This window comes from Gymnoscopelus microlampas, assembly GCF_963454915.1.
Source record: "Gymnoscopelus microlampas genome assembly, chromosome: 17".
NCBI classification, from domain to species: Eukaryota; Metazoa; Chordata; class Actinopteri; order Myctophiformes; family Myctophidae; genus Gymnoscopelus; species Gymnoscopelus microlampas.
The window spans coordinates 7858662-7872350 of record NC_139954.1 but is presented as its reverse complement, the minus strand read 5'-3'; the positions used below and the strand labels follow the sequence as shown (position 1 = coordinate 7872350).

Here is a 13689-nt window from a genome sequence, read left to right as displayed (position 1 = left end):
TATATTCAAAGATTTGCACACATTTTCACGATAAAAAATAAAATTGCAGATCTACAAGCTCGTACCGCGGCACATGACACACATTCACAATTGTAGGATAGAGAATGCTTTGTGACTGAGACCAAGGTCATTCCCAAATTGATTCTGGGTACGGTTTCTTTATGAGGTCTGGTGCTGCAGTGGTTCTCAAACGTTTTCATTTCAAAGACCCCCCCCCCCCCCCCATAACTCTCAGAGTTACTAGAAGGGGTCAATTTGGAACCCAATCAAGGAACCCCAAATGGTCCCCAGACCCCACTTTAAAGAACCACTAGCCTAGAGGGTTATAATAAGTACAAGGTCCCTGCCACTTATCGACCAAAAACCTTTAGGTCAAATGTCACAATACATCTGCTTCAAGAGGGAATCACGTACATAAAGCATGGCTGATCCATGGCAAGAATATCAACTTCACACTACAGCAAAGTACATATGTTATCGTTGCTGTCAGGCAGAAACCTTGTATCTCCATATTCTTTTTTGTAAATGAACCCATTAAGGCCGGGAACATATCTGTGTCATTTTATAGATTTCTTTGGCTATTCAAAAATATCAGATATACAAGCTCATATGCATGAGCTTGTAGATATATAGATTTATTTATTTTTAAACCGAGCATTTGTAAAATATTTTGTTCCAGGGACCTCCAGGAGCAAAGATTTCAGTTACAAATATTCGCTTTAAAAAGATTGCAGATATACGAGCTCATAGCGCGGCACTCGGTGCCACGCTATGAGCTTGTATATCTGCATTTTTGTTTTTAATAGCCAACGAATTCTAAACATGACACAGATGCGTGCCCGGTCTTAATGGGTTAACACCCTACTTGATCATACTACAGTGTCACATAATGGGCATCAAAAGTAGCAGATCCACAAGCTCGAAACGCGGCGCGAAGCGACATAATGACATTTCCACCCAACAGAGACGATATACCGACTTACTGAGATTTTGACAAATTTTGCAAAGTCATTCAACAAGAAAGAGCACAACAAGTATGACCGTTTTGGAGAGGCACACACACAGGGGAAAGTACTGTGTCAATTGATAACTGATTAATGACAAGGTTTATTGTCACGAGTGCCACTCTTCCTTCGTCGAGGACAACAGGTAATTGAAAACGCTGGCCAAAAAAAAACAGTGTTAATAATTTAGCCCAGTTTGCCAATGTTAGCGTTCGATAGCCTAGGGCCAAAGATATGGGGGGGGGAATTCAGTATCGGTTGTCATGGACTTGAGCCGAAATGGTGTCATCTTTGGTATGGCAACATATTAGCACCGCATCAGCTATGATAACAGGGAAACTGTCAATTATTTCCTCATATCGTGTACTGTAGGCTAAACAGAAATAATAGGCTTGCCTAAAAGTTCCGTGTTACAATATACGACTGCAATTGGAAGCACAGAATGGGCTACAAAATAACTAGGATACAAGTAGGCGCAAACCTGGCATGTATGTAGGGCTGTCACCATTACAAATTTAAGTTGACAATTAATTGTTGTTGATTAAATTGTGTGTTTGGCATTGAACATTGGAACATTATGAAGCATTTTAGGCTTCGTAATAAAAAAATTGCACAGGGCAGATATGACAAATAGCTGAAATATGCAAAGGAGATTATTGACATATTTAATAATTTTATGCATGTAAAAATAGCATAAATAGCTGATCTAAGCGTGTAGATCTGCTATTTCTGCTTTTTCAATATTTGAAAATGTGTGAAATTTCAACACACACACACAGGTTTGCATTACTATACTGTGAGGACAGGAACGTTTTAGGACAGCGATTTTATGAACGCCACTAAAGCTGAAAATAGCCGATCTACAGTACAAACTCACTTGTCGCAGAGACACGTAGTGAGCTTGCAGATCAGTTATCTTCGGTGTGTGACACCAGCGTGAAAACTGAGCAAAAATAAGGCATATCTCCCGCCCCAAACCTTGAACCTAACCTCTAAATGACCTGATCCTAATTCTAACCCCAGCGAAACCTGAATCTTTTCCTAATTGTAAAGCCTCACCTCCACCAACCTTTTTTGTTTTACCCATAAACAACCATTTCTCAAAGTGAGGACCAGTAAAACTGTCCTCACAATGTCCATTTCTCAAATTCTACTGTGTTTGTGGAGACATATGGCCTTCAGAAGTGTAGTAAAACAAGTATACAGACAGACACACACACACACACACACACACACACACACACACACACACACACACATCTTTTAGAAAAAAAGATTCCATTAACTGCAGCCAAAGAAACATACCATAAGGTCTGTGTCAGCCATATATGCACATGCACTCATAAACACACACACACATCCATTCCAGAGAGAACTGCTCTATCCTCTGGCGGGGCGTTTTACAGCTCTGCTGGGGGCACTGATTGATGGTAGGGGGGGTGGGGGGGGGGCGGGCTCTTCCCACACCACAAGACAACATGGCGACAGGAACCACAGCAGATTCAGAAGAGCCACACACACACACACACACACACACACACACAGACCATGTCGGGTCCCAAACCTTGTGTGTCGTGTCGTTGTTGTCGGGCAGAAACCTCTTGTCTCCATGTTCTAACTTTTTGTATTTTTCAGGGTGCTGGAGCCAGGCTATCATACAACAGCATCACACAAAAGCATCAAAAGTAGCAGATCTGCAAGCTCAAAACGCAGCTCAAAGCGAGGCACGAAGCGACGCGTTTTGAGCTTGAAAGCCTATCTACAAGCTTGTGAGGTTGTCGGTCAGCTATTTTCACTACTTTTGACGAGACACTGTTGTACGACAAAGTAGGGCATTCATTTTCCAAATAAAATACTAATAAAATTAAAAAATTAAAAAGTTGAAATATGGAGATACAAGGTTTCTGCCCGACAGAAACGATATGGGACACCACGGCCTGCCTGGTCATAACACGCTCGTAATTTCCTACCAGGACAAAGAAACCAAGTCAGCTAATACAGAGGGGTGGGGGTTAAGAGGCTGACTCCTATGCAATTAAAACACAAAGGACAAAAGCCCAAACATATTAGCAGAGGCAACAATAAAAAAAAGTGAATTTATGGCCAAGGGTACATGGACTGCTACAATGTTCCACAGCCAGCAGGGTCACTGGCAGTTGACCTTCTTTGTTCCCCGGTGGCGTCTACTGCTTGCCCCCATCCCCCCCCCCACCACCCTGGAAACGAGAGGCATTCCTGGGATGTGCTTGCACACACACACACACACACACACACACACATATACACACACACACACACACACACACACACACACACACACACACACACACACACACACACACGTCCCCCTTTCTCAAACACCATGTTCATCCCCCAAGCCCCCAATGACTTCAAATCAGTATCAGGTTTATTTCAAACTTTTGCCTTGGTTACGATTATTTTAACCCATTAAGACCGAGAACGCATCTGTGTAATTTTAGATTTTTTTAGATGAAAATGTGTGCAAATCTTTGAATATATATACAGTATGTATATTTTTAAGCGAATTTTTTTTAACTCAAATTGAACCACTGATTTAGAAACATAAGTTTAAAAAAAAAGAACCTGTTAGGATTTAGAAGACATTTGTAGAATCCCCAGAAGCAAAGATTTGAGTTGCAAATGTTTGCTTTAAAAGACATACAAAAGACATACATAATTATTCAAAGATTTGCACACATTTTCACAATTGTTCAAAAATAGCAGATCTACAAGCTCATAGCGCGGCACTCGGTGCTGCGCTATGAGCTTGTATATCTGCTATTTTTGAATAGCTAAAGTATCAAATAATGGTTAAAGTGGTTAAAATCTAAAATTGACAGATTTTCCCGGTCTTAATGAGTTAAAAATAAATTGTGAAAATAGCAGAAGTACAACCTCAGTCACAACATGTCGGTGCGCCACGTTGTGAGGAGGTTATGGAGGATTAATAAAGAATAATGGTGACACACGGCTTAACATCTCACCATGTTCAACACACCAAAGTCAATGAATGACTTTTTGGTTACACTTTGCATATTGTGCCAATAAAAGTGGAACTACATGATGAGACCTATTAAAACTTATGAAGGGGTAAAGTAACCAATACCTATAAGCAATAACTACTAACCAGTAATCAACACATCTGTGGCCGAGTAGGAAATGTCCAATGGGCCCATGAGCAAAGATGCCAACACCAAGAGGTCTTGTTTTATAAATGCCATCCAATACCACTGTGATTCATTCTGTCATTAAAACGTTATTTTTTTTAGGTATTTTTAGCCTTTATGGACAGTGATAGTGAAGAGAGACACAGGAAATGTGGAGAGAGAAAGTAGGGGAATGACATCCAGAAAATGCTCTGGCCGGGCTGGGAATGGAACCTTGTTTTACACCAAACATAAAAATGAACCAGAAAAAAATATTATTGGTCAAAATGTCAACAGCACAAAGTCACAAGCTTTTCCATCACCATTTTATCGCTTAATTCCTTTAAAAGACAAACATTTTTTTCCACTTCGAGCGAGCATAAAAGAGTTTTTTTCTCCTCCTTTTTTTTTGCAATTATGTGGAAATGTTCTCGATATCTGCTATTCCCATTCAGCTCTTTAATGTGATCCATCACATTTTGGCTTAGCTACAGAACACAGGCACTATGAGCTTTTTGCCTTACAGCTGAGAGAGAGAGGGAGGGTATGAACCAGTTTACAGTCACAGACAACCTTCATTCTTTATGTCTGAAGGCAGAGGAGAGTCCCTGCTTGCTTGATAGTAGGACACTAGGACAGTAGCCTCTTGGGGACAGATTTTTTTTTAAGATATTTTTTTGTCTTTTCCTGCCTTTATTAGATAGTACAGTAGCCTGACAGGAAATGGGGAGAGAGAGAGATGGGGAGTGACACGCAGCAAAGGTCATCGGGATCGGGATTCGAACCCTGGTGCCCGGACCGCTACCCAAGCCGTCCGGGCCCTCACAAGATAGATTTTTAGCTCACACAAATTTCAAATGCTAACAGTCTGTACATCAGAAGGGCTGAAATTAATTCGAAAATCAAGCGGATGTCGTCATAAAAATAGCAGAAATAGCTGATTTATCCTTTTTTTTATTGAAAAGGTGTGAAACAATTATGACAATTATGCCATTTAGTGTAGCACAGTGGTTTCCACGACCCCCATAACTCTGAGAGTGTACAAATGGAACCAAATGGACCCTTACGAGTCCATTTGGTTCCATTTGTACACTCTCAGAGTTACACACCTGTAAGGGGCCATTTGGAAGCCCATGAGGGTCCCTGGACCCCAACTGTAGAGCCACTGGTGTAACAGTGTTTCCAGTGAGCCAACATGCACAATATCAGCACCCTGACTCTGTTTGACCAGAATGGAACAGAGCCTTCATTAGTATCATTGGTAACACCTGTGAATGTCTTCACAATATGGCTGCTGTGAATAGAGCCTATTGCGATTATCTCAAATAATTGTGATTAGACGATAATGTAATAATTGTGACAGGCCTAGTTGCAGAGACCAGGAGGACAGTGATGTGGAAAGGGACCAGCAGCTACAGCATGCCGGCCAGCCTGGGCTCCATCCAGCCTTGTCACGGCTCCATTCATCAGTGGAGACGAGGCCAGCACAGCAACGGCGGCGGCCTCTGTGCCAGGGATAACACCCTCAGACGACAGGCTTAGTGCCACGGTGGTAGTGGTGGTGGTGAGGGCCCTGACACTAACTCGGCCAGACAACGGTCTCATTTGCAGCGGAATGGGGCTCAAACGCTGCCTTTTTATTATCAAAGGGACATAATCCAACTGATCCCCCCCCCCCCCCCCCCCCGTAGATTAGGCATTCCTCGGAGCCGGCATTGACACGTGATAATAACACAAGAAAGACATCCTTTCCGTTTTCCCGACCTAAGTGGCCCGCTAAAAAAACACACCTAACACTCGAGTAATTGAGTAAATTGAGTGTGATGTAAGAGCAAAATGGCCGCCGAGCGTATAGATTAATGGGCCCGTCAACTGTCCTTACTGTCTTCATCGTTAAGCCTGATACAGCAGGAACAAAACAGCTGTACAGTTATCAACCAGTCTAGTTTCTCTCCTACTCAGTCAGTACTCGACTGTAACTCATAAACCACACTTGGTGAACAGCCTTGTTATTAGGTTATTACAAAAAAATGTTCTCAAGGGAGACAAAGTTATAGCTTAGGTTTGTACAGTAAGAGCTAACTCAAAAGTTTGTAATTTCATGTTGCTGCAACGTGATTAAAATTCTTTCCCCGGTAACCTCAAACCCGGCACTTGAAACTTAATAAGACATGGAAATTCCATTGGCTTTTCCCCTTTTCTTCACAGCATTAACCACTAACCCAGTTCAGAAAGGATAAGGAGAGAGAAACAGTGACCACTTTAGAAATCAATAGGCTTTCGCGCAAAGGAGGAAATACGGCTGAACAGGGTAACAGCTGAGCTGACGCTTAGGTCCTCATGATGGAAATGAAGCATTATGGGATTAAATCATGCAAAGCTACGGCGGGACCTCGCCTAATTGTTCACTTGGCTCAGGCAAACCTGTAAAACCCAACACGAAATGTTTGGCCTAAAAGTGACATGAGACTTCCAACGAAAGAGTTCAGCTGCTGTGCACTACACGTTCAATGCAACTTAAACCCTTGTTTCAACTGTTTCAATGTGCTGAGAGATGTGTTACAGCGAGCTTGTGTGCCCCAGCACAATTTTGTGCACCGTACAGTAGACGGAGGAGGGGGGTACAGACAGTCTGCTAGGCTAAATGCCGAGTCACTGACTGCAGCCTCTTTGATGAAGACGAAACAAGTCGCATCCAGCTGAGGCCTGCATCATGTCCCTCTGAGAGAGAACAGACCACCTGACGTGGACACTGTCAGAAGAGAAAAACAACAGTTGTCTTCCATTTATCGCTGCTGTCTCTCACTCTGACACACACACACACACACACACACACACACACACACACACACACACAGTATACACACACATACACGCACACAGTTACACTACACAGCCTGAAGCTCTTTCAGACAGTGCTGCTGAGAGCAACCAGCTGTCCGTTAGTAATGTCATTTTTGACTCTGGACGTTTCCCATAAAAGGCGCACTGCACTCCGCTTGTGATGTGTACAGTCCTTACCCCTGACACAACAATAAAAAGGACTCAAGGGTCAAGAGGTACAAAGCAACGGGTTGCATAGTCACGGCAGAAATACACATGAACTAAATGGTTCAAATAAAAACAACGAACACCTAGGCCTTAATTACAATTTGCATATAGATAGATGAGAAAGAAACATCAGTACCTATTGCTAATTCAGAGTGAGATGGATTAGATTATGACTTGTTCAATAATACTGTACTTTGTACAGTGTGTGGGCGTGTTATAATGCTAACAAAGTCGTCTTACCTGTCTTCCTCTCCGTCGACAGTCTTGAGGAAGCCGGCTGTGGTGGTTAAGGCACTGACCGCGGCGGCGCTGCCCTCGGCGCCGTGACCCTGGATGGCGCCGCCCCCAGAGATGATGGGTAGCCCCAACAGGGCCGACTGGTGCTGCAGGAGGAGACGCTGGGCGTCCACCAGCTGAGTGGTGGTGAAGTTGGGCAGGTTGGCGTAGAGGGCTGCCGTCTGGGCTGTCTGGGTGTGGACGTGGGCACTGGCGAAGTCCTGGGCCATGCTGAGGTGGGGCGGGAGCTGGAGCTGACCGACAGACTGGGGGGCTATTCCCATCCCGCCACTATTCGCCCCGTTGTGGGCTTGGGCCTGGGGGTCACTCGGCGTGTTGGGAGGCGCTGCTACCTGGTGGACTGGACCGGACTGGATTTGGGCTTGGAGCGACTGCTGCTGATCCAGGGCGACAGAGTGGCTCGGGAGTGGCTGGCTGAGACCCGCTACCCCCATCTGAGGGACCATGGCGGAGGTGGTGCCCTGAAGAGAGGAGATCTGCTGGGGATGAGCCTGGAGCAGGACCTGTGGCTGCTGCTGCTGTGAGGGCATGGAGTTCACAGCCTGCTGCTGAGGAGCCGCCATCATGTGGCCGGCTCCGCTGCCAGGGCCAGCGGGCATCATTCCAGCCTGGTGGGAGAGAGTCTGCTGGGAAGCAGCGGGCTGGGGGACTCCAGGGTGAGCGTGTGTGTACTCTGGAGGTCTCGCCTGCACCTGCGCCGCCTGAGAGGTGGCACACGGCTGCTGGGGGAGAGACGTGTAGCCCATGTGCTGCTGCTGCTGCTGTTGTTGATGCTGGACCCCCACCAGGCCATGGGTGGTATCTGGGGGTGGACTAGCAACCGCCTGGGCATAGGTGAGCTGCTGCGGGGCCACACCGGGCAGAGGGTAGCCCACGGTGGTCTGGTGGCCTGTCATCAAGACAGGCTGGTGGTGGATGCTTCCAGGAGCGGAGGGGGCCATGGTGGTCTGGCCGTGCATGTGAGGCTGGCTGTGGGACACTCCCATACTTAGGCCACTGGCGAGCTGCGCTTGAAAGCCCTGAGGAGCAGGGGCGTATTCCTGGGGTTGTTGTTGGTGCACTACGGTGCCTCCCCCAGCCTCGCCGCTGCCCACGCTCTCTGTGTAATGGCTCAACGTACTGACGGTGCTACTCACAGAGCCCCCGCTGGTGCTCTCCCTCCCCGAGCCCCCTACGAAAGTCTCATGAGTAAACTGCCTCACGCTTTCCCCGGGCCGCGGGCCGGGAGGAGGACACGCAGCCTCCGACGACAGAGACGTAGGGACGTTAGGCGTGCTCTCCACCTTGTCGTAGTACTCGGTACACAGCCACCTGCCCTTCTTAAAGGGCTCAGAGCTGGAGTCCAGCTTCACCACCCTGAAGCGAGAGCTGGTGGTAGTGGTGGTGGTGGTGGTGGTGGTGGTGGTGGGAGCCGGGGCAGGCTGGGACGAAGTTGATGATATAGGGTTTGGGGGCACACTCGGTGCAGAGGGACCCCCGGGATGGGTCAACGCAGATCCTACTCCTCCCTGTGTCCCACCGGAGGGACCCATGACCCCAGAGGCACTGGCAGCAGCGGTGATGCCGGAGTTGACTTTAGGATTACTAGTGAGGGCAACCCCCATCGCAACGCTTCCACCCACCCCACTTCTGCTGATCACGCTGGGGGGCGCACCACCGCTGCCACTGCTAGCGCTGGTGCCGACTGCCCCCTTCATAGGCACATTGGCAGAGCTCAACATATTCACATTACTAACATTGCTGGTCAGGGGATTAACTATGCTAATGGTGGTGCCTGTGGCAGCGCTGTGCATTCCAGGGACAGATCCGGGGGCCAGGGCCCCCGCAGGCTGAGCAGTGACATTCAGAGGGCCAACTGAGATATTCTCCTTGCCGGCCCCCAAGTTAGAAGGCATTTTCTGGGCAACGCTATGTATAGCTCCGGATGGGAGGGCAGCAGGGGCGACACCGTGCCCAGATGAGCCAGGGTGCCTCTGGGCTTGGGGAATATGATGCTGCCCCTGAGGATGATGATACGGTTGTTGATGTTGGTAGTGGAGGTGGTGCACAGTCCCATTCACCAGAGTCCCTCCGTGCTGAGAGACCTGGTTGAGGGTGTGAGGGTGCGAGGGCTGGTTGGGAGACATCGCCCCGGGGGTCTCTGCCTCGTGAAAGTTATTCAAAGTCTCCTCGGAGGAGCTCCGGTCAGCCCCACCGATGTCGTTGGCCCGGGACAGAGACACGTCCAGGATCTCGGAGGAGGACAGGTCCTCCGTGTGGGATTCATCCAGGTCGTCGTAGCTCTCCGTGTCCTCCGCGATGCTGTTGTTGGTGCTCACGGAGATCTGAGCCGGAGTCACACTGGTGATCTGGAAGCCGCTCTTCTTCTTCATCTGAACCCCCGCCGTCTGGGCGCACGACGGGGGCAGCAGGTTCAGGCTCTGGGGAGGCGGGGGGTGCTGCTGCTGGGGACCGGGGGAGGACGAGCCGGCCGGGGTCTGGCTCTGGAACAGCAGGGACGACTGATAGTCATCGACCGCCGGGACGTGGCTGTTGTTGACATTGTTAACAACCGCGTTCGCAGCCTGTGTGGACAGCGTGGCCACGGGGCCACTCCCGATGCCGCCCGGGCCGATGCTCCCCGTCCGGGGGAACATCGCCATCTTCCCGATGCTGCCGCCAGAGTCTCCTTCAGGATCCGGATGATGCATTTCGGTAAAATCCGGGGGGTCGCGGCGGCGGCGGCGGCACTTCCTCCTCTCTGACGGTCGGGGGTAACGTTGCAGTCCGTTAGCGACGCCGTTTTGACAAAGCTTGCGATGTAACCCCCAAGAACCAAACAAAAACGACCTCAATAAATAACGATAACGTGTGATTTACGTCACGTTACTCGGATCCAAAAAAAAGTATTTAATCCCTATATCCCTCTCCTCCTCCGGCCGGGGGTAGAGAGAGAGACTTTCTCCTCGGTTATGGACCCCCGTGTTGGGTGGATCGGGGGTCGCTCAGTATTGCATGTACATGTGCATCATGGCAGATCGATGGGATCCAGTAGAGAAGAGAAAAACGGCCCCAGTGCAATGCAGAGGGATAAATAAAGTAGTGTTGCTGTTGGCTCAGCTTACCAGTAGGTAGCTATAGCTAGGCTAACGTCAGCTGATGCCAGCCAGGGTGTCAGGGCTGATGCCAGACGTTATAGATCAGGGGTCTTCAACGTTTTCAGGCCAAGGACCCCTTGGCTGAAAGAGAGAGAAAGCAGGGACCCCCATTATATATTGTATACATTTTCCTTTTTTTCCATAGATTTCATAGGCAGCTTCATAGACTTGTTTCACAGCACTATCATGTTGGATTCATGTTAATGAGTATTTCCAGCCATTTAACCATGCTCTAAACAATACTTAGTAAACCTGACCTTTCACTGTGTAGGCTACTTTCACTACCCCCCCGCCCCCCCCCCCATACCAAACCACTTTGCCGAAAATAGCAGATCTGTTGTGTGCTTGTAGATCTGCTATTTTTTGGCTAAAGTGCTCCTGAGAATAGGGATGCTTGGTTGAAGTGGCTAATCATAATGTAAAAAATCACACAAAGATTCGGCGGACCACCCTGTAGTAACTCTTGAGGACCCCCTAGGGGGTCCCGGGACCCGGACCCCCTGCTGAAGACCTCCGTTATAGATGTTAGCTGGGCTAAAGGAAGCTACCTGCTGTTAGCGTCGCTGTCTGCTGCTTCTGCTGCTGCTGCCTCTGCTGCTGCACCCAAACACACACCATCATCCTCTTTGTCAACCAGGGAAGGGGAGGAAAAGAAATAAAAACCCGTTATTATAGATCCGAGTTAACGAGCGTTAAAGCAAGACAAAAGGCAGAGACATGAGGGGGAATTCACCATGAATGGCAGACAGTGTGGGAAACGAACGACGCCAGTTTTTCCTCCTCTGACAGTCAAAGTAACGTCAGACTCAGGGTCTGCTATGTGGCTCGCGCTGCCGCCGCCACAACACTCTCCATCCCCCCGTGTGGTGGAAGTGTGGAACCAAACACTAGAAGATTAGTATTAGTGTTATTATCTATCGAAAAGGGGGGGAAAAGAAGGGGGAAAAACACAAAAAAATAAAGTCCTTATTATCCAGAGGCCCGGTTGGTTGGTTGGTGGGTCCGACAGACAGACAGGTATACGTGTCGTCCGTGATAGAAGAAAAGCTTGAATTTAATCCACGTTGTTGTATTATCTCTCCTTTTTAGTCCAATCTTTGCTGTATCACTGTGCTGCTGCTCTCCGCCTCCCTCCTCCCTCTGCCTGGAGCTAGCGTTACCCAGCAGCGACGCTGTGCGCGAGCCCTGACACGTGCGTGCGTGCGTGTGTGTGTGTGGGTAACCGGAACGCTCGCCCCAAAACACACTCGCCCCCATTTTTCCCGTTGACCGCTCGCTCGCTCGTTCTTGTGTTAGGGCAGTGGTTTTCAACCTTTTTCATGCCAGGGACCCCTAAATTGTTATACATTTGGCCGCGGACCACCATTTGAAAATGTTTTGTGCCAGCAGGGACCGCCAGAAGCAAAGATATCAGTTAATTTTTGCTTTAAAAAAATAGAAATATTCAAAGATATGCACACTTTTTCAAGGTTTTTCAAAAATAGCAGATCTACAAGCTCATAGCGCGGCACTCGGTGCCGCGCTATTGTATATCTGCTATTTTTGAATAGCCAAAGCTAAGCGGTTAAAATGATTGGGACACTATGTTAAGTAATTTCGTAGGGGACCCCCTGGTACTCCCTCAAGGGCCACTGGTGGTCCCCGGACCACTGGTTGAAAACCACCGTATATTGGGGTATTTGTTTTACTGAGGTTACGTTTAGGAATAAGGTTTACGTTGAGGAATAAGGTTAGGTTTAGGCATAGTTTTACTTTACTGAGGTGGTTACGTTTAGGAATTCTTCTGCACCATGGTGTAATGGTAACCGTTCCTAGGTCACTGCATGGATTAGACCCGGCGGGGCGAGCGTGCTTTGGGGCGAGCTTTCTTATATTCTGTGTGTGTGTGTGTGTGTGTGTGTGTGTGTGTGTGTGTGTGTGTGTGTGTGTGTGTGTGTGTGTGTGTGTGTGTGTGTGTGTGTGTGTGTGTGTGTGTGTGTGTGTGTGTGTGTGTGTCTGTGAGACGGCAGCGCGCGCTCACCTCCCCTCCCCTTCAGTCCCGTCACACGCACCGACACACTGACACAACCACACACACACACACACACACGCACACACACAGTCACACGCACGCGCGGGCTCGGTAACATGGCGACGGACGGCACGCGCATGAGCCAGGAGAGGAGAGCACAGCCAGAGCCAGCCAGACATAAAGCAGTCTGAGGGTGGGGGAGGCGATATATTTCCCATAGCCTGGAGGAACGGTCACATGTGATTGGCTTTGGTTGGTTGGTTGGTTGGTTGTCAGGCCAACCGCAAAGGCGAGGGGACAGCGTTGCATTGTATCAATTACTTAATCAATTAATCAATTAAAGGTAGGGTAAGGGATTTTTGTTGTTGTTGTTCAAATAAGTGTCACATTGTTCTATATTCTGATAGTATTCATTGCAATAGACCAGGGGTCTTCAAGGTTTTTCAGGTTAAAGAAGGACCCCTTAGCAGAGAGAGAGAGATGAAGCAGGAGCCCCCACAACAAATAAAACTGTATTGCATATTAAACCTTTTCATAGACTTGTTTGACATACATTATATTTTCTATTAATATGTTGGCTTCATGTTAATGTGTATTTTCAGACAGTTAACCTTTTAATTTTATTTTTCCCCTCTACACCAACTCTCCGAAATAGCAGATCTACAAGCTCACAATGCCTTGCAGCGCAAGGCGTTGTGAGCTTGTAGATCTGCTATTTTTGGCTAATGTTCCCCATCATTACACAAAGATTTGGCGGACCCCCTGTAGTAACTCTGAGGAGCCCTAGGGGTCCCGGACCCCCTGTTGAAGACCCCTGCTATAGACTGTATAGAGTGTTTGCTCAGTAACAGGAGTATCCTTGTCTCCAGCTTTTTAGTAGCCTAGACAAACACATGTATTTTCAGGTCAGGATACCAAGTTTTAAGTTTACAGAGATTAACAATTCTACCAACCTATATGATATTATTATAATCTATTAATTAATTAAAGGTAGGGTAGTGATATTTTTTGGTAATTGTTTT

The 13689-nt window shown here is 47.8% G+C and overlaps 1 protein-coding gene across 1 annotated transcript in view; it reads right to left on the bottom strand.

Moving 5' to 3' along the window:
• The window catches only part of tsc22d1 (TSC22 domain family, member 1), a gene marked incomplete at its 5' end in the record, with an annotated part of 83121 nt that extends 71333 nt beyond the window's left edge, over positions 1-11788 (bottom strand). The window contains 3 exons of the mRNA XM_084085192.1: positions 7463-10737; positions 11205-11278; positions 11390-11788. Of these exons, the coding sequence (XP_083941318.1) occupies positions 7463-10209 (2747 nt within the window). The remainder of the gene's footprint in view (positions 1-7462; positions 10738-11204; positions 11279-11389) is intronic.
• Between the last annotated feature and the right edge of the window lie 1901 nt (positions 11789-13689).